Source organism: Pseudonaja textilis, chromosome 1, assembly GCF_049901715.1.
Source record: "Pseudonaja textilis isolate UNSWEBS1 chromosome 1, rPseTex1.2, whole genome shotgun sequence".
NCBI lineage: Eukaryota > Metazoa > Chordata > Lepidosauria > Squamata > Elapidae > Pseudonaja > Pseudonaja textilis.
In genome coordinates, this window is record NC_141990.1 from 316,297,079 (window position 1) to 316,324,016 (window position 26,938).

Sequence of the window (26,938 nt, forward strand, 5' to 3'; positions counted from 1 at the left end):
ATCACTCCCCCTCTTTCATCCCGTGCCAGCGATGAATTCCAGAGCTGACATCTGGACTTGCTCAATTGTATTAATGTCCAATATATAGTGTGGATTCCAGACAGCTGAGTTGTGTTCAAGTATTGGTATAGCAAAGGTTTTGTATGCCCTAGTTAGTAATTCAGTATTACCAGAGGAGAAGCTTTTTAAGATTAGATTTACAACTTTTGAAGCTTATTTTGCAATGCTGTTGCAGTGGGTTCTGACGCTTAGGTTGTTAGATATGTTGTAATGGTCTTCAACAGTATTGCATCCAGTGAATAGAAATTGCTAATCAAGGGATGAGAGATCGTTATCTATTAGATCATAGTTGCCTTTTTTGAAGTTATAATTGGGGATCACATCGTTGTGTTGATTTTTGTGTGGATGTATGTTGAGACAAAAGTCCATCCTGTTGTGGTCACTGTTGGAAAAGGATTCTTTAATTTGTATTCTGTAAATTGAATTCAAACTATTGCAGAAGATGAGATCGAGGCAGTTGTTAAGTCTAGTGTTGTTGATTACTAGTTGTTCCAGTCCCAGGTTTGTTACAGCATTGTAGAAGGTTGCATGTATGGGTTCAACATTACATTTGTGTAGGGTCCAGTTAATATGAGGTCACCAAGAAAGATTGAAGTCACCAAGAAAGATAAAAGTGTGTCGGCAGGATGCTGCCCATGTTAGTAGTGCATTTAGCTTGTTTGCATGTTCGACGTCATAATCAGGGGCTCTGTAACATAGTAAGAACCAAAATGTGATATTTAAGGATATTTAAGATATGAGTGCTCCAAGGTCCTTGACAGAGTGAGAGTCATCAACAAGGTCATATCCACTTAGATTTTATTTGGTGTGCTGATTTTTTTTACCAACATGTAGGAGCATTTAATGAGATATCTTTAAAGTAAAGAAATGAGCAAGAGCCTTTTTCTTTTAATATTTGGAAAATTCCTATTATTTCATTGAACAAACTATTAGGATATTTAAAAACAAAAATCTAGAGTTGAAATGATCCACACATTGTTTTATTCTTTCTTTCTTTCTTTCTTTCTTTCTTTCTTTCTTTCTTTCTTTCTTTCTTTCTTTCTTTCTTTCTTTCTTCCTTCCTTCCTTCCTTCCTTCCTTCCTTCCTTCCTTCCTTCCTTCCTTCCTTTGATTTGTCAATCACTTACAAAATAATAGGTATAATATATACATAGTTATGAATACATGAAATGGATATGTATAAGAAAAAGAAACAATAGGACAGGGACGGTAGGCATATTGGTGCATTTATGCATGCCCCCTACAGACCTCTTAGGAAAGGGGTGAGGTCAATAGTAGACAGTCTAAAGTTAAAGTTTTTGGGGTTTGGGGAAGAAACCACAGAGTCAGGTAGAGTATTCCAGACATTGACCACTCTGTGGTGAAGTCATATTTCCTGCAATCAAGTTTGGTGTGGTTAACCTTGAGTTTGTATCTGTTGTGTGCTCTTGTGTTGTTATGGTTGAAGCTGAAGTATTCATTGATAGGTAAGTCATTTCAATGTATGATTTTATATACCATACTTAAATCAGACCAAAGGCGGCGTAGTTCTAGGTTTTCTAGGTCTAGAATTTCAAGCCTGGTGGCATAAGGTATTCTACAACGAGTAGAGGGAGTGGATGACTCTTCTTGTGAAATATTTCTGGACTTTCTCAACTGTGCTAATATCAGATATGTAATGTGGGTTCCAGACTGATGAGAAGTATTTGAGTATTGGTATAACAAATGTTTTGTATATTCTAGTTAGTAGTGTGATATTACCAGAGAAAAAACTACGTAGGATTAGGTTAACAACTCTTAATGCTTTTTCGGCTATGTAATTACAGTGGGCTCTAGCACTTAGATCATTAGAGATGAGTACTTCAAGGTCCTTTACATAGATTGGATCATCAACAAGGTCTTGACTATTCAGCTTGTATTTTATTTTCAGATTTTTTTTGCCCATATGTAAGACAGAGCATTTATTTGTTGAGATTTGAAGTTGCTATTTGTTTGACCATTCAGATACATAGTTGAGGTTTTTTTAAAGGGTAGCAGTATTGTCTGTGGTATTGAACAGCTTTACATCATCAGCGAAAAGAACGCAGTTGCTCTTAATATGATCACAGAAGTCATTTACGTAGAGTATGAAAAGAGTTGATCCTAGAACACTGCCTCGGGGGACACCACTGTTGACAGGTACAGAATTTGATAGGACGCTCCCAATTTTGACCATTTGTTGTCTGTTTGACAGGAATGCTTCTATCCAGTTATGCACGTGTCCAGAGATACCATAAAATTTTAGTTTTAGGAGTAGTTTGTCGTGTACCACTGAATCAAAGGCTTTACAGAAGTCTATGTAGATTGCGTCTATTGCTTTGCCCTGATCAAGTTGTGTAGTCCATATGCTTTTGCAGTGTAAGAGTTGCAGATTACAGGATAGTTTTTTTCTGAAAACAAATTGTTTAATACAGAGTAGGTTGTTTGTCTCTAAGTGGAGGATAATGGATTGGTTAATAATTGATTCCATGGCTTTTCAGGTGGCGCAGCATAAGGAGATTGGTCTGTAATTTTCAACTAGGCTAGGGTCTCCCTTTTTGAAGATGGGGATGACGGTGGCTTGAGACCATAGGTTAGGCAAGGAACTGGTCCTGAAAGATTTTTCAAAGATTATGCTTAGAGGTTTGGCTATGGCAGCGGATAGCTTTTTTAAGAAGTAGGCACATATTCTGTCTGGTCCAATAGATAGAGATGGTTTTAGATTGCGCAGTTGTCAGCTGGTGCTCCAGTCAAAATCCAAGAAAGAAATACTTAGACTCCATTAATCAGAGAAAAGATATCTTTTACTGGAAATCAAGTGGTAGCAACAAAAGAATTCTGAATCTGAGAAAATGGGCGCGTAAATCACATATACAAAGTAATATGCAATGTTCCCACCCCCAATAGTTCAAATGGTTCTTCCAATTAAAAGTTGTGAATATCATCATGTGGACATCTCCAGGTGGTGATGAGGCTTCTGTCCATTGACCTTGGCATAGTTTGATAAAGCTTTGCAGCTGTGCATAGCATAGAAGAGAAAGCTAAGCAAAGAATAGAAACCTAAGCAAGAATGTACTCCCCCCCAGTTTATACAGTTCTGGTTTGTAACACCTCCAGTTCACTTCTCATAGTTTTCCCCCTCCTCCCCCCATTACTTATGACAGCCGAAAGATGCAAAGCAAAAGGAAAAGCTCTTGAAGGCTGACAGCAGTGCTTTTTCAACATTGTCTTCTGTAAAATTGAAATGTATTAGATCATTGTAGTTGTCTGTGGTTTGGCTAGGAAATCCTGGGCATGATCCATTGCTGTTTACAAATACTGAGCCAAAGAATGTGTTAAAGATGTTGGCTTTAATGGTGTCATTGTTATTAACTTAGTAACTTAATTATTAACTTAATAGAGAAATATAGTTTATTAATATGTAAGATCATGTGAAGTAAATATTAATGTGTATTTTCCTTTTCCTACCATTTCCCTCTTTTTCAATTATAATTACAATTATATATTGTAAGTGAGACTAAATGGAATATACCAATCAATCAGAATGATCGATTCATGAGTTGTTCCTCACTGAGTGGGAAGGAAGACAAACTTGTATGATCTTCTCTTGCTTGTTTAATGAACTTACAGATAAAAGAGGACAAAACTACATACAGATAATCATAGTTGGAAGGGACCTTGTAGGTCATCTAGTCCAACCCCCTGCCCAAGTGGGAGACCCTACACCATTTCTGACAAATGGCAGTCTAATCTCTTCTTGAAAGTCTCAACTGATGGCGCTCCCACAACTTCCGAGGGCAAGCTGTTCCATTGGTTGATTGTTCTCACTGTCAGAAAGTTTCTCCTTATTTCCAGGTTAAATCTCTCCTTGTTCAGTTTCCATCCATTATTCCTTGTCTGGCCTACAGGAGCTTTAGAAAATAGTTTGACCCCCTTGCTCCTCCCTGTGGCAGCCCCTCAAATATTGGAAGACTGCTCTCCTGTCTCCCCTGGTCCTTCTCGTCCCTGGACTAGCCAAGCCCAGTTCCTGCAACCGTTCGTTGTATGTTTTAGCCTCCAGTCCCCTAATCACCCTGGTTGCTCTTCTCTGTACTTTTTCTAGAGTCTCAACATCTTTTTTATAATGTGGTGACCAAAACTGGATGCAGTACTCTAGGTGTGGTCTTACTAAGGCTTTATAGAGTGGTATTAGTACTTTCCTGGATTTTGATTGTACTCCTCTGTTAATACAACTTAGGGTTGCATTAGCTTTTTTAGCGGTGGCTGCACACTGCTGGCTCCTATTTAGCTGGTTGTCCACTAAGACTTCAAGATCCCTCTCACAGTTCCTGCTATTGAGCCTGGTTTCACCCAGTCTATATGTGTACTTTTGGTTTTTCTTGCCTAAGTGTAGGACTTTCCTTTTCTCTATGTTGAATTTCATTTTATTAGAAATAAAATGATGATTATTAGACATGATGATGATGTCCAATCAACTTATGGTCAGTATGAGGGGACAATCTTACATCCAGTAAGATTTCATACTACTGGGTGGGCTTCAGAAAAAGGGTATAACTAAGGGGGTAAATCTCATATCAGGGCTGCTGATGGTAGCTATCCTTTCTGGAGTTAGCTAATAGACCTCATTGTGATGGGTTGTTAGTAAGTATTATCTTACTGAAATGTTATGTTATGATGGCTTTTCATGTTCCAAATTGCTCATGAAATAAACCTCTGATCTCAAAATATGATTTATTGCTTGTCTGTGTATATACCAAGACAAGACAAGCAACCTCCTTCCCACCAAGAATTTGGTTTCAGGAAAAAAAATCCTGTAATCTTCAACTCTGTGGTGGACTGGCAATTGAAAAAATGACGGGAGACGCAGAGAAGACGTCTGAGCAACTGCCAGCCCCGAGAGCCCCCGGGTAGCAGTATTTATTAAGAAAATACAAATATAAAATCAAAACAATGACTTCAACATTAGCTCAGCAACATTATCTAGCTAGGCCTTGGCGAAGGTGATAAATTTCCCGTGAGAAAGCAGGGCACCAAAGGTCCCATGGCTCGGATAGGTACTGTGAACTCCCACACACATTCCTGTTCTCTGAGCTTTGCAGATAACAGGATCAAACTCTCATCATAAAGACACTACTGCCCTCATGAGGAGCGTTTGTGATACCCCCAGATCTTACAAAGCTGTACAAGAACTTGCAGAATATGATGGATATATTACCACATTCCCTCCTTTTTATTTATTCAAAGATAGGGGTGTTTCAGTGGCAAAATACACAGTTCCTCGCAAACTTGGTTTCGTACACTTAAGGCTGAGGCACACATTTGAAATAGATTAGGAATACATTGAATACAGCAACATAACATAATAAGTGTAATAACAATTATTACAACTAATTGAAACAATAAATGTAACCATGAGCTGTCAGGAAGCCAATCCCATAGCAAAGCCCAAAGTGACTTATTGAAGCCATCTTTCCCTGCTTTGTTTTCAGCTATGCGGTCTTCCATATCATGAACAGTTCTTGTAATGTTAGGCTCATAATTATGTATAAAAAACACAACAATGTAAATGAATTAAAGCACAAACTCCTAACATTATATCTAAAGCATAAAGTAACTTGGCGAATTTCAGACACTTCTTCATTTAACATCTTAATATTCTCAACAGTATCATAAAACATAGCAACAGTAAAATTATTTAAAATATGAATATCTCTATAGTTCATAGCTATTCCAAAAGGTGGGTACATGCATACAAAGCTAACAATTAGTTACATTTAAACTCTTTGCTGCAATCCGAACGTCCTTGATGTAGGAATTTTCCTTCCATAAATTATCACCAAGGTCTCTAGTTTCTGAGATAATGGCAGCTCTCCGCCTCCGTATTAGAGTCCGTGGAGGCATAAGACGAATGGAAAAAGAAGTTGTGTAAAGTAACTTAGGCAACTCCAATTGACACCAATATTGTCCATAGTCTGAAACAGAAACATTAAACAGAATCAGAGTTGTAGCACAGGCTGAAGATATAATATCCTTATCAGGTCCCGAGTAAAGAATGTCTTGACCCTTATGCCAGGACCAATGTGCTGGAAAAATCAAAAGATGCCGCTGTTTGCAGATTAATTTAGTCCGATTCCCCAAAGGAACCTGCTGCATACAAGTTGATAATCTCAGATAAGCAGTCATCTTTTCCCAGCTTTCACAGCGCCACGCCTGGACTGCCGGCATCAAGAGAATCAGGAACCACGGAAACACCATCCTGAGAATCAGGAACCTCAGGAACGGAATCAGGAACCACAGGAACGCCATCCTGAGAATCAGGAACATCCTCACTGGCACCTGCGAAGGCGCTTGTGAATGATCAGGCCGGATACATCGACCAGGAACCCAACGAATTTGACCAAGATGTTCTACTGCTGCATAACCACGTCCCCACGTAATCAGCTCAGCGGGAACCCATGCCGGATCCGGAAGAAATCGCACCAACACTCGAGGCCTCACTGCATCTGTAGAAGGGGAAGAAAAATGCCTGCTGGCCGCTGCAGGGGGTTACCAGACAAATTTAAAAATTTAAAGTATACAAAGCAAGATTTAAATGATCTTGAATTGCCGGAAGCCCCAGGAGCTTCCCTCCTTTTTATTTAATTTAGCTAACATGTTCTTGAGCGTGCCATTATAACGCTCCACAATAGCTTGTCCTGTGGAATTGTATGGAATTCCAAATTTATGTTCCACGGACCACTGTTTGCAAAACTGATCAAAGACTGTGCTCCGATAAGCCGCACCATTGTCTGTTTTTAAAGTTTGAGGCGTACCAGCGACTGAAAATGTCTTAATGCAATGATTGATGACATGTTTAACCGCTTCACCTCTTTGAGGAGTAGCCATTAGAAATCCTGAATAAGTATCCACAGTCACATGTATATACTTCCAAGGTGCAAATGATGGATACTGAGTAACATCCATTTGCCAAATCATTGAAGGTTTCAACCCCTGGGGTTGACTCCCATAGGAATAGCCGTGCCTTGCTTTGAACAAGTTGGACATTGTTGAATTATGGCAGCAGCTTCTGCAGCAGTAAGCTTGAATTGATGTGCCAACGCTTTAGCATTTTGATGAAAATAACTATGGCTGTCCCATGGCTGGACAGTGAGAACTGAAGTTACAGCACTGTCAGCTTTGGCATTGCCTTGTGATAAAATTCCAGGTAAATTACTATGACTACGGATATGAGCAATAAAACACACATTCATACGCTGCTCCAAACATTCTTGCAACAACAAAAGCAAACGTAGAATATTAGGTGATATTCCAGGAGACAAATAAGAACCTGCTACAAAGGGTAACAAATTATATACATACAAAGAATCCACTATTAGATTAAAATCCTGATTTTGAAAATTTTGAAAAGCCAAAACTACAGCAGCAAGTTCTGCCTGCTGGGCAGACTTCTGCTCTGATGTCACTTTTGTATGCCAAATTCCAAATTTATCTTTCCAAACACAAGCACAAAAAAAAAAAATTTCTCCATCAGTAAAGACTGTAGGAGCATCTGATATACTGATTTACTGATTTAGGTCACACCCTGTCCCATTGATCTCTCATTTTGCTGACTTTGACCCCCCAGGAGCCCGACATTGCGCTTTAAAATGTCCAGGCTTCCCGCAATTAAAAAAGTTTCTTTTTAGCATTTCCTGCCCGGAGAGCCAGAACTAAAGTCTCCATGTTAAAAGTCTGACTCCCCACCTTTTGGCAATCTCGTTAGCCTGATCTACTGCTAACTTCAAAAGCAATTCATTCCGGGCAAATTGATTGTCAATTTGCCTTTCAATAGCCACTTTCAATCTGCTAATGAAATTTTCATAGGGTTCATTGTTTCCTTGTTTGATGTTAGTAAAGGTCTTCTCACCACCTTCGCCGTCAGGGAGAGTCCGTACGGCTTGTAAATTTAACTGTGGGAGAAGAACGAACCCCTCCTCAGGCATTCTATCTCTCTGTTGATTTAAAGCAACGTCCACACCAATTTCTACTGGATTAAGTTGAATCTCCACTCCAAAATCTACCAAATCATCTCCTGATAATTCCCCTCTATTTGTTGCTTCTTGAATAGCTGCAGTAACTGCATCTACTTGAACTCTTAAAGGCAAACTCTTCTCTTCTGACAAAGTATTTTCAGTGCCTGACAGCCCTCTGGATTTATCTGGAGGTGCTGTCGGTGGCAATATACGTACCGCATTGTAAGGCGGCAAACCTTCTTCGGGGGTGCTAGGAGCGGTTGTTCATGCGTAGCTAATGCATCCATAACCACCCTCCAGGTTAACAAAATTGAAGAAGGGCACGAGGCTCCTCGTGCAAAAATTTCCCTATCTTTCTCCAGCGCTCTACTTTAATACTACCTCCCTCTGGATAACACGGAATATGTTTCCAAACATACTGTAATAAATCCTCAATTTCTTTCTTTCCTACTTCATGTCCTCTACTATGAACTCCAAACTTAAAACTATTCCCAGCGATCTCTCTCATTTCTCTAAGGTGCTTTGTCTGAGCTTTCGAGAGACCTTCCCCCATACTCACGAAAAGAATCTGTCTCCGTCCAGCGAAGAAGATGAGGGCCCAGTCGACGTCCGCGACGATGAGTATAGGATGCGGAAACGTATAGCTTTCAAGCTAACACGCCAAAACGTATAGCCTTCCAAACTATCACGTCGGGGTCACCACTTGTGGTGGACTGGCAATTGAAAAAATGACGGAGACGCAGAGAAGACGTCTGAGCAACTGCCAGCCCCGAGAGCCCCGGGTAGCAGTATTTATTAAGAAAATACAAATATAAAATCAAAACAATGACTTCAACATTAGCTCAGCAACATTATCTAGCTAGGCCTTGGCGAAGGTGATAAATTTCCCGTGAGAAAGCAGGGCACCAAAGGTCCCATGGCTCGGATAGGTACTGTGAACTCCCACACACATTCCTGTTCTCTGAGCTTTGCAGATAACAGGATCAAACTCTCATCATAAAGACACTACTGCCCTCATGAGGAGCGTTTGTGATACCCCCAGATCTTACAAAGCTGTACAAGAACTTGCAGAATATGATGGATATATTACCACACAACTCCCACACTGCAAAAACATATGTATTCAGAAAAAGAATATCCTGTAATCTTCAACTCCCAAACTGCAAAAACGTATGTATTACACAACTCAATCAGGGCAAAGCAATAGACATAATTTACATAGACTTATGTAAAGCCTTTCCTTCAGTGGCACATGACAAATTACTTCTAAAACTAAAATCTTTCTGGACCCCTGTATGATTGGATAGCTGCATTCCTGTCAAACAGGCAACAAGTGGTCAAAATAGGGAATGCTATATCAAATCCTGTATCTATTAACAGTGGAGTCCCCCAAGGCAGCGTTTTAGAACAACACTCTTTTTACTTTACATACATTGTTAGGAATCTGTCCACCAATTAGTTGGGTTGGCAATATATAAACCAACAATGTATGTTTGTAGCTTTAAGACAAAATCACTGTATTGATTTATACTATATTCTGATTGGTTGATTATATTGCAAATTACCATAAGGGGGAGCTAAAGATCATAGCGTGCTCTCTCTTGACATTCTGTCTCTCTGACTTTCTGTTGCTATCTAAGGTTCTCTGTTGTATTCATGCTGTGCTTATACTTTGATATTTTTGTTTACTGAAAATGACAAAGGCAACCAGTAAGAATACTTTGTAATTGGATATTCTTTGGACTGTAAAATGTATATGACCTGGACCGTTTATTGGACTGTGCTATTTCTTAAAGTAAACTAACTCAATTTAGTGTATCTGTGTGTGGCTGAATAATTATTCATAACTACTCTCATAAACGTTTCCATGTGCATATCCTTATTACTCAAGGGTTATTCTGTACATATCATAACATACATGACCTTTGCGATCATACCAAAAGCAACTGTGTTCTCTTCGCTGATGATGTAAAACTATTCAACACCACAACAACACTGCTACCCTTCAAAAAGACCTCGGATAAGTGTCATAATGGTCAAACAACAGGTAACTTCAAATCTCAACCAACAAATGCTCTGTCTTACCACATTGGCAAAAAATATACAAGCTGAACATAAAATACAAGCTGGATGGACAAAACCTTGTAGATGACCCTCACTCTATCAAGGACCTTGGAGTTCTCATCTCTGATGATCTAAGTGCCAGAGCCCACTGTAACAAAATTGCCAAAAAGGCATTAAGAGTTGTTAACGTAATCTTGTGCAGCTTCTTCTCTGGTAATCTTGTACTGCTAACTAGAGCATACAAAACATTTGCTAGACCAATTCTTGAATACAGCTTATCTGTTTGGAATCCACACTGCATATCAGACATTAATACAATTGAGAGAGTGCAGAGCTATTATACAAAAAGAGTCCTCCACTCTTCTGCTTGCAACAGAATACCTTGTTGAGGTGCCTCAGTTACAGTTTTAGCATTCTCTTAAAGATACAGGATTAAAATGTCCATCCTGGTTTATATATTTTCAACCCAAATAACTGTTAGGTGACTTACATTCCTAATATACCTTACACAACCAGACTTGAAATTTGGGCTTAGATAACCTAGAACTATGTCGCCTTTGATCCGACCTAAGTGCAGTACATAAAATTATCTGCTACAATGTCCTATCTGTCAATGACTACTTCAGCTTCAACCACAACAATATACAAGCACACAATTGATACAAACTTAAAGTAAACTACTCCAAACTCGATTGCAGAAAATACAACTTCAGACCTCAGCCCACTCCTAAAAGGTCTGTAAGGGGTGTACATAAGCACACCAATGTGCCTACCTTCCCTGTCATAATATCTGCCTTTTATTCATACCCATTTCTTGTAATCATAATCATGTTCTTATTATAACTGTTACTTAATACATGCTTGACAAATAAAATAAATAAAAATAAAAAATGTGCATCATGCATATCCTAATATTAAGGGGATTGAACCAGGTGATCCCCAAGTCCTTCGAACTCTAAAGCTGCATGATTCTCCAAACATAGTTGTCAAAATCCCAGAAAAAAACACACAATTGTGGCTTCACAAGTAACTTTTCCTCTTGCCAACTGTCAAGGACTCCAGAGTTATGGGGGCAATGTGGACATTTTTCTCTCCTGGGATTCATGAAGCACTAGTAATTCTTACTTCATCTCAGTGAATTTCCAGAGATTATCCCTCCTTAAGCCTAAAGAGCTTCAGTCAAAACATGTTTATCCACATGCTCTGAATACTATAGCTGGACCCCTTTAGACAAACTCTTCTCCTGAAGCTTTAAAAGTCCCCTTGAACCTTCTGAAGTCATCAGAGATCACAACTCCTGCAACCTTTGGCTTGCTCTAGGAAAATAAATATCTTTCTGTGACCAATGATTTCACTGTTAGTGTTGCTTTGGACTTTGCCTGAAGACATCCAGATGGGCCTGAAGCCAAACTGCTTCTGGAGGAGACCTTTAGAAGAGCAAAAAGACTATTACAGACCCAGAGATCTCATCATCGGTGGAAACCTGCCTCTCTCCATTACGGTAGTTCTACAGCAGCTACATGAACCTTCCTCTGATTGGGATGTCCTGTCTCTGTAAGTGTTTCCTTGGTTGTCTTTTTTCTCAGGGCAATGTGGAAAGGGCAGCCTTGAAGATGGGACAGACTTAAATCCCACCCAGCCTCTGTTGATGTGGAGTCTTCCTAGTTAGAACACATTGATTCTTCTTGATGATTGAATCTCTCTCTCATCCCCTCCTCAAGTCCTTCACAATCAACCTTCTCTCCATGTTCCTGAAGGCAAGGTACACATTGCAACGAAACCAGTTTGGGCTGAACTTGGGGCAAAATAACGCTATGTTCCTCTATTTTATAGCTGGACTGAACTCATCTTCCCATCTCATTACTCTGATGATTGGTAACACCATCCTTCATGCTTGCATTACATCAAATGTAGGGAAGGTCTGTCTTTTGTCCAACCGACTCTGCCTTCCCACAAATTTCCTGTTAATCCTGGCCTAACTTCTAGATCAGTGGAGCGAGTTTCTTAGAGACTCCCCAACAGAAACAGTTCCACATTCTGAGACACTTTCCAACTGGGGCCCATCTAGATATTTAGGCTTAATTGTTGCTAGCCAATAAAAATGAAGCATTCCGTTTAATTCAATTTCATTGCATTTATTGGATTTATAAAGCCCCCTAAATCAACATGACTATGATGTGACATAATAGGTGAAGGGTGCCTGATTGGTGAAAAAAGGGCTTGAGTTGTCAGCCTGTAAAGATTCCCATGACTGGAGATAATAAACTATTAAGATAATAAGCTGCATTTCCTTAACTGGATTGAAAACTTCATTTTGGAAAGCTCAACACAGACTTGAACTGAGCTCATGCTGTAAATTATCACTTGCATATCAACTAACAGAAATGTCCTACAGAGAGAAAGAGTGAGAAGGCTTTTACATAACACGGTTGACAATAATAACAGATTGATCAACTGCTTGATAGCAACCCTGTTTTTTGACAGCAGTAAAATAAATTATATTGATCTGTTTTATGATAAACTCCTAGAATCCTGATAATGCTTTCTTAACAAAAATCTCCCTCCTGCTCCTCTCTAATTTTTGTCCTCGCAACAAAGACCTATTCCCAAGAACTACCAACATTTCTTGGCCTTGGCATTTGCCATTTGGGAGGTCAATAGAGACCCACAGCTTCTCCCCAACATCACCCTGGGCTTCCGCATCTATGAAGAGAACGATCATGCAAGCATGATTGAAGATGTCAGCCTCTCTCTGTTCTCCAGCCGGGGAATAAGTGTGACACACAGGACAACCTTCTTTCTGTCCTTGGGGGCCTCAACTCCAGAACCTCATACCGTATGGCAACCTTGTTTGGCTATTTCAAGACTTCTCAGGTATGTGGATAGTCAACATGATGAAAGGGTGTAAGCTCTGCCTTGTGTGGTTACTGCCAACAACTTGCAGAGCCAATTCTGTGACTGATATCACAGAATGTCACATGAAGATACAACATTTGGGTATAGGGGTCTAGATTGGATACCCAGCTAGTCTAGATGGTGTGAGGTTAGTATCAAAAAATACAGGTACCATTTTCCTTTTTTAACCTCTTCCTTTTATTCCATCTCAACAAACTTCACCAGAAGTATTCTGCAGAGAAGTCATTTGGAACCATTGTTTTACGCATTTATATTTCCAAGTACCTAGTTTTCCTTGAGAATAATTTGTAGTTTCAGTCCTTGAAGCTGAATATCTAGTGGCTTCAGAAATTGAAATTTGCCTCAATTTACAGCCTAGTTGTAACTTTAATATAACCAAATTGAAATTTGCCTCAATTTACAGCCTAGTTGTAACTTTAATATAACCAGATGTTATATTTTACTAAGTTCATTCAATCTCCTTTCAGCAACATATTTTGCTCTCCCTTCGAACTTCTATTTATAGGGAAGATAAATTTAGTTTTTTTAACAAAAAAAGCAAAAAAATAGATGCAATCTACCTAGACTTCTGTAAAGCCTTTGATTCAGTGGTACACGACAAAGTACTCCTAAAACTACAATCTTATGGTATCTCTGGACAACTGCATTACTGGAGAGAACATTCCTGTCAAACAGATAACAAATGGTCAAAATTGGGAGCATCCTATCAAATTCTATACCTGTTAATAGTGGTGTCCCCCAAGGCAGTGTTCCAGGACCAACTCTCTTCATACTCTTTTCCTGTATTTATTTTTTAATGAAATCAGCCAAACTGCATACCAGTTCCATCTTGGGTACTGTGACCCTCATCCAGAACTAAAGATAGAAAATTACTGGAGACTGTCATGAGCTCTCTTTTAAACTTTGCCTGATTGGATTGTCCTAGATGCAAAAGACCCACCCAAAGCACTGGACCCTGGACAGATGGATGTTTATAAACCCTTATAAGGGTTGGGACATGTTTCAATTTGATAAAAATATCAAAGATACAAAAGTGAAAGATTCAGTCTGTGAGTTCTTTCTAGGTATATTGTCTTATATTTTGATCACTTTTGAAGCCGCAGTTAAGATCATCAGCCTTACAGATACATTTAGTATCGTATTTCCCTGACAATAAGAACTAACCAGAAAATAAGACCTAATGGGTCTTTTGGAGAAAAAATTAATATAAGACACTGTTTTATTTTGGGGGAAACATGGTAAATATGGCATAGTGTACTAAATTGTTCTTGGTAATTAGAGGCAAATGTGCTAATTGCTGCTAGACAATACAGATGCAAGCTAAGCTTTTTAAATAAACAATGATAAAGTCATAGGTTGATCTCAAAAAGATTGGCTTAAGTGGGCTTAAGTATAAAAACTGTACTGTTGAAGGAGTGGCCTTTGCACAGGCCCAATGGGAATGATCCGCCTGTGTCTTTTCCTCTGTGAAGAATAACGCTTTTTAAAATCTCCATCTCAGTGTGTGTTTCATTGGGCATTGCACACTACATAGAAACAGCTTTCTGGGACTACACTGGAAAACCATTGAACAACTCTATCATGGTTGATGGTATTTTCCCCCCGCCAGCTGACAACATATACATTTCCCAGCCTTTAGCCAGTTGCTAGGCAACACTCCAGCAGAGTTTAAATTAGCCATACATCTCAAGTACCTCACCTCATGGAGAAATGGGCTTTTAATTTCATCCCTTTCCATGTAAGAATAAATCAACCAGTTCTTTTGCACAAACACCTACATTATTGTTTACCGTTAGGTGGCTACAACTGATCATCACACTAGAACCTTGCCCATTAGCTCTCCCTCCATCTGAACAATCTGTGGCACAGACTCCATCTGAGGTGCAGGTGCTCACATTCAGGTAGGCAGAATACTAATTAGACCATGACCCTCAACGCCAACTTCTGCTTTGGTTAGCAACAAAGGAAACAAGCATGTTTTTCCCCTTCTGGTTGTCTGAAGACAAGCCATTGCTGAATGAGTAGGATGTTATTCTTCTTTGCAATTATTGGAAGAACAGTAATTCTTAACATATCCCCATGGATTTCTACCCACAAAACTTTGTCAAGGTAAAATCTGTAAGTAAAATAGGATTTGTATCAGAGTTCCAAGTAACCAGCCCAACAGAATCAGAACTCCAAGGCTGGCATATTCCTCAAAGAACAGACTTATTAGGTAGATCACATTGGCACACTTGGGAAAGCCACTCTAAAAAACCCTCAGGTCTCCCATGTAGTTAAAATTGCAAATTTTCCTCCCCCTGCCCCTGCAGTCCATCACATGGCCCAATCAGGTCACAGTTCCAAGTTTATCAGGCCTCACACCCCACCTTCTTGCAACTGGTGGGAACATCCTTGGCTCCCAGAGGAAAGAATTTCATTTTGATTACAATCCCTTTGCTACCTCTACCTCCCCACTTCCATTCCCACAGCTCACCTGGCCTCCACTGTGGCAGCCCCAAAGATACCAGGAGAAAAATGGCTCCAGAGCATTCCCAAGGGAGGCTGCATGTACCACCTTAGCTGCTCGCTCATACAATGAGACAATTTCTAGGGACCAATGCAACTTAACTGGCTAAACGCTCTCTTTTGTGGCAAGTCAAAACAGGTTAGCAAAAACATACCTGATATTACATTGCCCCAAGGTGTACCAAAATGATACAGCTTGCTGATTTACTCCTAAAGACTTGGTGAGATTTTTTTTTTTGAGAGCTTCCAGCAATTCAAGTTCTCAATGAACATTGATTTTTCATCTAGGAAGGAAGGTGAGAAAAATGAATGGGCTGTTTCTCCTTCTGCTTCTCTTTTGGCTCCTGCCTTCAACAACTCACAAGTTATTGCAAAATGTTTGTGTACTGAAGAACCCTTTGAGAACTGTGAAGGACTACTACAGATCTGGCGATCTCATTATTGGGGGGAATTTGCTCCTAGAAAAGTTTGCTCTTTTTCAAGCATTGAAATTTAACCATCAGCCATCAAAGGCTCCAATTACAAGAAGGTATGTTTCACATGGAAGGGAATGGACTAGAGAGTTGTCTATATCTTGTCTGGGATTCAGAGGCTCCATTCAGAAATTCTTGTTCTAGTGATGCTTCCAAAATCCCCTCTGGTTCAGAAGCCTTGATGCTTTTCTAGATAAAGAGCCATCCTCATAAAATGAGATGGAATCTCCCAGTTTCATCAGGAGGATGATAAACAGCGTAAAAAGTGAAGAAGAGGGTACATGTTAGAAATGCTTCTGGCTTAAGGAAGGAGTTGACCTATTAATTTGGACAGAAATCATGAGAAAGTCAATCTATTTACAAGGTGTGAATTGTAAAAAAAAAAAAAAAAAGCAAATGCAGTTTTGGAATCCTTAGTGTGTTTTTGTAAGGGCCTTTAGCAAATTTGTTCTGTGGAGTATTTTGGTTCCCAAAGCTGAGGGAGTTTTTCAAACAGACACTCAGACTGCTAATGCTTCCTTAGATATTTCTCCCTTGGTTGAACCATGACTGTTTAGGGTTGCAAATGTGCTATTTCTCAACGCTTCTCTACATTGGCCATAGTTTCAGGGCAATACCATCAATATAATTCTCTCCCTCACTTTTTTTTTCCCCAAAGGCTCACAGCAAATGGATTCAACTCCTCAAAGTCCAGAAGAACAAACACACACACACTAACACTAAAGGACAAGCAACCTTCAGCAGCACGTAAGAATAGAACACAGCTGGAAGGGACTCTGGAGGTCTTCTAGTCCAGCCCCCTGCTCAAGTAGGAGACCCCAGACCATTTCAGACAAGTGACTATCCAGTCTCTTCTTAAAAACCTCCAGTGATGAAACACCCACAATTTCTGGTGGCAGGCTGTTCCACTGGTTAATTGCTCTGACTGTTAGGAAGCTTCTGCTTAATTCCACGTTGCTTTTCTCCTTCATTAGTTTAATTCATTGTTTCATGTCCTGCTTTCTGGTGCTTTGGAAAATAGGTTAGCCCTCTCTTCTTCGTGGCAGCCCTTCAAATACTGGAATACTGCTATCATGTTACCTCTAGACCTTCTTTTCTCCAGTCTGGTCATAGCCAATTCCTGCAAATGTTCTTCATATGTTTTTTGTTTCTAGGCCTTCAATCATCTTAGTTGCTCTTCCCTGAACCTTTTCCAAAGTCTCAACATCTTTTTTTGTAGCGTGGTGACCTAAATTGGTTGCCGTATGGTCTTACTAAGGCTTTATAAGGCAGTACTAATACTTCACGTGATTTGGATTCTATGCCTCTGTTTATACAACCCAGGATTGTATTAGCTCTTTTGGCTTAAAAACTTTCCCTATAATATTCCCGAATGTTTTTTCATTACAGCACTACATTCAAGAATTACCAGCTCTTTCTGGCCTTCGTTCTTGCAGTAACAAAAATCAATAAGGATTTAGTTCTTCTTCCCAACATCACACTCGGCTTCCATATTTATGACAATAAAGACACTGTTAGGAGGATTTCCTGGAACAGCCTCTCTCTTCTGTCTACACGAGGCCGAATGGTTCCAGACTACAAATGTGACAAGCAGGACACTCTACTCTCTGTCATTGGAGGTCTCAACTCCCAACACTCAAGGCAGATGGCCTCCATCTTCAGCATCTTCAAGGTTCCACAGGTAAGGGGGTTCCATAGGGTACCAGTACGGAGCAAACACAAAACATAAACACACCACAGAAACCAGCAAGGATGCTAAACGTTACTTGGAGGAAATCAGGAATGCATGATTTGGAGAATTCATTCAACATTTGAATTTATATCTTGTGTGCTGGATCTATTTTTTTACACCCACATTGCAAAGAGATAACCAATAAGGAATTTCTGAAATGCTTTCCTGGATGAATTCCTTTCTAACTGGTTCTTTGTAAATGTAACCTTGTTTCAATGTGGCTTATTGTCTGGATTGGGCTTTTCACCTGCCAGTACCAATGTCAGTGGCTCTTCATAAGGAGAAAGGAAGATACTTCAATAGTTACTTGTATGTTATACAATATATACTTACTTGTATGTTCTTTGTATGTTTTCTTCTTTGATTATCTTAGTTGCTCTTCTCTGAACTTTCTCCAAAATCTCAAGATCTTTTTTGTAGTATGGTGACCAAAATTGGATGCAGTATTCCAGGTGTGGCTTTATTTGGGTTTTATAAAGCAATACATTAGTAAAAGATAAACAGAAAAGTTATGAATGTAAGCTCATTAACAGAGTATAATTTATCGAACAAAACCATCTTGCTTATACATAGCAAAGGAAAAGCATTCAGAAGCCTGCTCTTCCGTTTGTATTTCTCTGTAACTGGAAGACACTCCGCTCAAAGTGAATTACCATTTTTTTGTGGAAAAAAGCTACAGGATGGAGGCCCTTGTTTAGAAATATATTTATTGTTTTGTATCACAAATTCCATTTCTATATTGAACAGTGTTTTCTAGGTGTCCAAAGTGTTAAAATATAAACATAATCATTATACTCATGTATGTCAAAACATATATAAAATAATATCAATCGTTATTAGAAAGCATCCTCTAAAAATGAAAGGAAAAGAAGATTCGGAATATTTTATAACATGGGAACTTTTCTACAAATGGCTAGTTGACATGCAGAGGTTAGATGAGTTATTTTATGTAAAATATGGATTAAATGAGAGAGTAAAACTGATTAATAAATATTTTGATGGCTATATAATCGATGTCAATATGGAAGATAGTATATTTTTTTAATAAGGATGGAGACCCTTGACCTCACCATAAAAGATGACCTTGTGAGGAAAAATTCATCTGTAAAATCAGACTCTCCTTTTCCGCAGCTGGGTTTTCACTTCCTCAAATTCACTCAGGGAGACAGAATTGTTTTTCCTTCCTTTTTCCGGATCAGTCCCAATGAATTTCCTCAATATCGTGGTTTAGTCCAGCTGCTCCTGCATTTCCAGTGGAACTGGGTTGGGCTTCTGGCCCCTGAAGGTGACAGGGGAGAACATTTTATCTCGTCTCTGAGGCCAATGCTGGAGGAGAAGGAGATCTGCCTGGCCTTCACTCAAACGGTGAAACATGAACCTTATTACTTTACACCATCAAAATATATTCCTTTAATCAAAAGTTGGTTTAAAGCTGAAGTAATCATTTTGTTTGGAGAATACAAGTGTATTCCAACTATATACATTTCTCTGCATTTGTTTGAAAAACGGACGAAGATTGCATTTCAAAATGTTTGGATCCTGACTTCCCACTGGGAAATCAGCATATATCACCAGACTTTGGAATTCAAAAAGCCCTTCCATGGTGCTTTGCATTTCATGGATCATAGCTATGATTTTCCAGAATTCCGGCACTTTCTTCTATCTTTAGATCCCTTGAACCCTCAAGGAGATGTCTTTCTTGCACAATGGTGGGAAGATGCCTTTGACTGCAAGATCCATAAACCAGGAGCGATCCTTCAAAAGGAGAAAAAACAGTGCACCGGAAAGGAGAGTTTACAGAATCTGCCATCTTTTATGTTTGAAACAAATATGGCAGGTGAAAGTTACATTATCTACAATGGGGTTCATGCTGTGGCCCATGCATTACATGCAATGTGTGGATCAAGAGCACAATCGGCCATGCTGAGGTTTGGAAAGAGGATCTCAAATGTCCAGTCATGGCAGGTACTTTCTGTGAACAGTCCACAGGTTCTTCAAAATTCCTATGAATGAATGTTTCTTGGTTAATTGATTAAATATTTCATGCCACTCATCTAATTGCATCCAAAAAATACAGTAAACCATTAACATACAATAAATGATTTGATTTAAAAAAGGGAAGGGTAACCAAATATGTTGTCAAGGAGTTGCAGAATGGAAAGTTCTTTGTTTAAGGTCTTCAAAGGTTGCTTGAGTTTCAGGCATTCCAGGGAGCAGATGTCAGCCCAGAGCAAGACGACAAAATGGGGGTCAGCTTGGAAACCATATTTCATTAGAAATGTCCAAGCTGCCACATTTTAGTGCTTGGGAATTTGGGAGGGGGGTGTCATAATAGACATAATAGGATTCTTCTTTAAAGTCAAGGTCATGTTATTCCTGCACCTGGCTAAGGAGTGGTTGAGAGATGTCTCAAGTTGGAATGGATAATGATTGGGACATGTGATGGAATGAGGGGTCCAGGGGGTGGATTTGTAATTTTTTTACTTATTGGAGGAAAACCCAGAACTTTCAGATTCGGGTTTTCTCAGATATGCCAGTATAACTACTCTAATAAAAGGAACTTTGAGAAAATGTCTGTCTCGGAGGTTTTAATTGGAATTGGGGTTTTCTGGAACCTTGACAGGGGGATCTTACAGAGAGCTGGAAGATTAGACATAACCACATTCTTCTTCTGAGTCAAGGACAAGCCACCCTGCAGCTAGGGAAGGAGTGGTTGAAGGGATGTCTCCAGTTGGGGCGATTGGTGATTGGTCCATGTGATGAACTGATGGGTGCAGGGGTTGGGTTTGGATTTTCAGTTACCGGGGGAAATCCAGAACTCTCATATCTGGGTTTTCCAGATGTTCCTATATAACTTCTCTAATAAATTCCCACTTGGATGAATGCTGTGCCTGAGTGATGAAGGAGTATGGGGAGTTTCATTGGAACGCTGAGAAGGTGAATCTTCAGTGGGTCAGTCAAAATCCCACTGACCACCAAAGTTTCTTTTAGTAAGTACTGATTTATTTTAACTTGCTTTATTTGTAATGGATCAGCATCCTGTGAGGATACAGAGCCTTTGTTGAGGATACAGAGCATTTGTTCTACTAAGCTTGCTGTGTGAAAAGAGCCTCTGTGAATCTCAGCACTCACAGAAGGATTCCAAGTTAAAGTGGGTCTAGAGACTTCCTGCTCCTCTGAAATTCATCAGGCTGTCCTGCATCAAAGGCTGTGCATGGGTTGCCTCTTGATCATGAAGGGACAAGAGAAAGCAGCCTGATTGAATGTCCCCTGTAATTAAAATTTTGCCAATTTGAGATGTTCCAGTAAAATGCTCTTTGAGGAATATGCCTGCCTCAGAGTTCTCACTGTTGGGGATGTATTACTTGGAACCTTGACATTCCTATGATTTGATGCTGCTTGTGATCTCTCAGCTAGCATGTCTACCTTTAAAGATTTGTAATTATCTTCCCAATTAGATACAAGGACAGTTTTTTCCTGAATGCCATTTCTGTGCTAAACAACTGATTCCCACAACGTCAAATTATTTACTAAGACTGTATTACTATTATTCTTCTCATCCTTCCTGTTACCTATCTCCTTTTCTACTCATGGATATAACCTTGTTGCTTGTATCTTTACGATTTATATTGTTTTATTTGCTTCCCAGTATGATTTGATTGCTTATGAGTAACCTAGGTCTATCACTATCACATTCTTGATGAATGTATTTTATTTTTTCTTTATGTACATTGAGAGTATATGCACCAAAGACACTACTACTACTATTACTACTACTACTTCTTCTCCTCCTCCTTCTCCTCCTCCTCCTTCTTCTCCTCCTCCTTCTCCCTCTCCCTTCTCTTCCTCTCCCTCTCCTCCTCTTTCTTCTTCTTCTTCTTCTTCTTCTTCTTCTTCTTCTTCTTCTTCTTCTTCTTCTTCTTCTTCTTCTTCTTCTTCTTCTTCTTCTTCTTCTTCTTCTTCTTCTTCTTCTTCTTTTCCTTTTCCTTCTCCTTCTCCTTCTTCAACGATGGTCACCAGGGAATGATAGAAGCCAGGATGTTTCATTTCTAACTACCCCACTTTCTCTTTTCTTTCAGCTTCTTGCCTATTTGAGGAATGTGCAGTTCAACAGCAGTGCTGGAGAGGAAGCCTCCTTCTCAGAAAATGGCCTGGTGTCTCCTCATTATGATCTTCTCAACTGGATTTTCCTCCCCAATCAGTCTTTCGTCCCCATGAAAGTTGGGCAACTACATCCCAGGGCTCCTACAGGCCAGGATTTAATCATCAACTCTCAGGCAATCACCTGGGCCAGAAAGGTGAGCTAGAAGTTCTGAATCCAGAGAAAAGTTCATTCTCTCCTAGGGATGCAGCATGTCCCTCTAACTGAAGAAAAGATGGGTTGAATCAGAAAAGATTCAACCCACCTGTCTGGTGACAGATCTATTTTTCCATACACCAGATTCAAGTTTGATTTGTGCCATGTTCACAAAGTATGAGGATTGGCAAAATATCCTGGCTGAAACCGAGAGTGCAGTTACAGAAGGCATCAGTCAACCAGAAATATTATTTGTTGGGTATATTGCCATAGGGCTATGAAAAAGGAGCTGTATATTTAGTTTGGCATGTATTGACAGCAGCAAGGATTGTATTTGCACAATACTGGAAAAATCCAGTGAGGATATAATTCAGAAAATATTAGACTGTGTGCAGAGATTGGCATTTAAAACAAACGGCAAAGAAGACACAGAATACCACTTAGCATGGAATAGATTTTTCAAGTGGTTAGAGATAAGAGGTCGAAATTAGATGAAGAAAAATTATTGCTATGTAGGAACTAAATAAAAAGATGGTTTATAATTATAAACTTGCTTATATAACAAACAAAATTATTATAAGCTAATATAAAGAGAAATCTAGTCAAAACTATTCTGTTACACTGTTGTTGTTGTTGTTAAGTATATATGTTAATATTTCTTTTTCTTCTTTCTTTGCTATTCTGTAAATGATATGCCCTGACAATACACTGTATTCAAAATGTTTACACACACACACACACACACACACACACACACACACACACATATGCAGACACATACGAGCTCATCCCTGTTTAGTTTGAACATTATGATTCCTTAAGAAAAAGCTGTAACTCAGAGCCAGAGAGCAAGAATATAATTTCAGGTATTCCTCACTTAATGACCATCTGTTCAACTATCATTTTAAGCTATTATGGCACTGAATGAATGGTGCGTCCCCCAAGTGCTCAAAGTTATCGCTATTGGTGTCCCTGTGCTCACATTATCAAAGACACTACCCCTACCACCTCTGCTCTTTTAGCCTCCTGTGCTGTGTGGCCCTGGCTATCACATGCTACACCAGCTGTCCATCACTATCTTTTTGCTCCTATTGGTAATGATGCATGTCTGGACTGAACCTTCACAAGGCAGCTTCTGGCCACACAAAGGGCTTCTTGCAGGGGTGGGATTCTACCTGGTCAGACCCAGTCTATAGAACCAGTTGTTAGGATTCTGCACAGTTCAGAGAACTGGCAAAAACCATGACACTGGCTGGCCCCTCCCCTCCCCTCCCTGCCCACGCACACCTTACCTAGCATCTACGCCATCCAACTTGCCTGCCTTGTGCCTCCACCTAATTTTTGGTAAGTTGCTATTTTTCCTCCCCCCCCCCCGACCATCAGCTGTTCTGACTATCAGCTGCGCTGGGAGATTTGGATTGTTTCTCGTTAATCCAAAAGCAGAGCTGAGCCTTCCTTATGACTGAAGCTTCTATTTTTCAGTGCAAACTCAGGTAGCAGATTGCAGAAAGATAAATCTCTGAGTGAATCTGTGATCCTGTGAGCAACTCAATCTGCCTTCCTGCTTTGCCTGATTTTGGATAAAAGTTGCTCTTTTTAATTAATAATTCAATATTTATATAAGCCATGCTCAGCCAGTCACGTGACCACCTAGCCATGCCCACAAATTAGGCCACACCCACAGAACTCATTGTTAAGAAATTTGAATCCTACCCTTGGCTTCTTGCCTAGGTCACACATAGCAGCTTACTCACAAGACCTCGGAAAATCACTTCATGCAGACAGCCATTTTCCAAAGGGCTGGCTAGACATGGCTCATCAGGAGCAAAATGATGGTGAAAGTCAGCTGGGGTGATGGAGCATGGGACTTAGAGTGCCAGGTGATGAAGATGGCTGCAGCTGGGTCTCTGCTTTGTGTCATGCAGATGGGCTTCAGCAACTGGAGGTTTTTCTTTATGCATCTATGCTTCAAGCTGCAGTGCTGGGGCAGCTGAGGTTTCCTGTTAAAAACAGAAGGAACTTTGCAGGTCTTCTGTACTAGTCCAACCCCCTGCAGGAGACCTTATACCCTTTCACACAAACCGCCTGTCCAATAATGCCCTTGAAAACCTTCAATAATGAAGCACCCACCACTTCTGAAGTCACAAATCTTCTCCTTTCAATCTCTCTTGGATATGTTTCAGTAGGAGATAACCAGGATGAACCCTAGGGTGAAGTCAAACAAATCATCAGTTTGGGGTCGCTACTCCCATGTAAAAGACCTTAGTCCAGTTCGCCTTGCATTTGGATGACTCTTATCTGGCACCAATTTGCCTTGACTTTTAGTAGATCAGACTCTTGTGAATAGATAGCATGAAATAAATTTGCTATCAGGAATCTGACAATCGCCCTAATTAAATCAAAAGCCTTGAGGCAAGCTTCAAAAAACTTCAAAAGATTTATGAGGAGCAACATGCTGTATCAAGCCAACTCAGAGACTCGTAATTTACAATTATCTATGACCCTGTCTTCCCCCCACCCCTTGGGTGTATCATAACTCAGCTTCTCCAACAAAGCACGTTCATGGGCTGAGTGTCATCACTCACATTCTCCAAAAAAGGATTTTCACGGGCAGAATACCCGGTTGCCTAAGTTACAAACTTTGTGAGATAAGAGTGGAATGTGATTCTGTTTTAATTTGCCAAATTCTCCTTCAGGTCTTTCCCCTCCTCTTTCTCATAGCAACTTGGAAAAAGGCATAGGAATGTTCTACAAGTTGACACTAGAAGTACTTTTGAACCTCTTCTCACCATCCTGCCTTGGAGTTTCCAAAACACCTTTGCAGCCTTTTATTGGTTACCAGTGGACATGGAGTATTGGGGTGAGGGTTGAAGGGGAAGGTTAGCCTAATGCTTCACACATGAATTACAGACTCCACCTGACTTTTCTGCAATCACAATCTCTCAGTAAAAGTTTCTTTTGAAATGCTAACAATTTCAGGAGTTTTACTTTCTTGAGAAGGTAGCTGAGGCAGGTCCTTACAGAGACGTCAATGTGGAAATTAAATGATGCATGACCATTGAATAGACCTTTTCAAACAGTTCTCTTTGCTGTCTTAGAAGGTGCCCTATGGCAGGTGTACCATGAAGAGGTGCCATGCAGGAGAGAGGAAGAGCATTCCAGAAGGCAAGGAGGTTTGCTGCTACCACTGTGCCCCTTGCCCAGAAGGGACCTTTTCTGATCAGACAGGTAGAACATATATCAAATATACATCTTCCAGGATCAGCCATTAAATAGATCAAAATAAATAAAAAAGGCAAAATAGGGGAGGGAGGAAGGGAGGGAAGGAAAGGGGGGGAGAAAGAGGGGGGAGGGGAGGGGGGGAGAGGGAGAGAGAGAGAGAGAGAGAGAGAGATGATCCCGGACACATTTTGGACCAAGGGTGATTTGTCCTTTTCAGTACATGTAAGGTTCCCGGGGTCCTTCCATCACTTTCTTTTTGAGTTGGCCCCTGTAGAAAGGAGCCATACCTGACTCTCTGGGCAGGAGGGATAATGCTCACTGTAGATATTCCTGCACACTTAGACAAAGATTCTTGACTTCAGAAGCAGATCAATGTGACCACTGCCCGGAAGACATGTATCCCAACAAACACAAGGACCACTGCATTGCCAAGAAGATCCACTTCCTCTCTTATCAAGACACCCTGGGATACACATTAGTTTCTCTCACTCTTTCTCTCTCTGTGATCACAATGGCAGTTCTGGCAATTTTCCGGATGCATCATGATACACCAATCGTCAAGGCCAACAACCAAAATCTCACCTACCTCCTCCTGGTCTCCCTCCTGCTCTGCTTCCTCTGCTCCTTCCTCTTCATTGGTTGACCCAGGAAGCTCACCTGTCTCTTCCGACAATCTGCCTTTGCCATTCTCTTTTCCCTTGCAGTTTCCTCTGTGTTGGCAAAAACTGTCATGGTGGTTCTGGCCTTCATGGCCACCAAACCAGGGAATAAGTCAAGAAAGCTCTTAGGGAAACCACTGACCAACTCCATTGTTTTAGCCTGTCCCCTGATCCAAGCAATTCTTTGTGCCACCTGGTTGGCAAAGTCGCCCCCATTTCCCAACATGGACTTCCACTCTTTGGTAGGAGAGGCCATCTTGGAATGTAATGAAGGCTCAACTTTGATGTTTTATGCTGTCCTGGCCTATCTCAGTTTCCTGGCCCTCATCAGTTTCACAGTGGCCTTTCTGGCTAGGAAATTGCCTGACAGCTTTAATGAAGCCAAGTTCATTACTTTCAGCATGCTGGTCTTTTGCAGTGTTTGGATCAGTTTCCTTCCCACCTACCTGAGCACCAAAGGGAAGTCCATGGTGGCTGTGGAGATCTTCTCCATCTTGGCCTCTGGGGCTGGTCTCTTGGCTTGAAGATATTTTTTTTATTATTTTATTTTTATTATTTTTTTTTTTTTTTTTTTTTTTTTTTTTTTTTTTAAAAAAATTTTTAAAAAGTTTTAAATTTTTTTTTAAAATTTTTTTTTTCTTTAATTTTTTTTTATAATTTTATATTAATTTATAAAATTCAAAATGTATTTGGGGGGGGGGGTTTTAAATGGGGGGTTTAAAATTTAACCCCCCAATCCCCAATACAATTTGTCAAAAGCACACATTTGAGAGAATAGGGTTTCAAGGGAAAGAAAAAAGAAAGGGTTGTTTAAAATTTTTTATTTTTTTTTTATTTTTTTTTATTTCTTAGAGGTTTTTAAAAAAAAAGAGGGGCCATTTTAAATTTTAAAAAAAAAGGGGTCGGAGGGGAAGATAAAAAAACCACAAAAAAAAAAAAAAAAAATTTTTTTTTTGTTTTCCTCAAAATCTCCTGTTGGGAGAAATAGCCATCTGGTT

At 39.9% G+C, this 26,938-nt stretch overlaps 1 protein-coding gene across 2 annotated transcripts; it reads left to right on the forward strand.

The window, feature by feature from the left end:
• Nucleotides 1-15,723: 15,723 nt before the first annotated feature.
• LOC113452859 (vomeronasal type-2 receptor 26-like) lies at nt 15,724-26,088 on the forward strand. 2 transcript variants are annotated; one of them, XM_087922555.1, is made up of 6 exons: nt 15,724-16,086; nt 17,420-17,711; nt 18,894-19,727; nt 21,842-22,060; nt 25,158-25,287; nt 25,644-26,088. In XM_087922555.1, the coding sequence occupies exons 1-6, from the start codon at nt 15,863-15,865 to the stop codon at nt 25,922-25,924; spliced, it is 1,980 nt and encodes a 659-aa protein (XP_087778681.1). In that variant the 5' UTR covers nt 15,724-15,862; the 3' UTR covers nt 25,925-26,088. The 2 variants fall into 2 exon arrangements, with proteins under 2 accessions (XP_087778681.1, XP_087778682.1); XM_087922556.1 differs by having other exon boundaries at nt 25,624-25,737.
• The last annotated feature ends 850 nt before the right edge of the window (nt 26,089-26,938 follow it).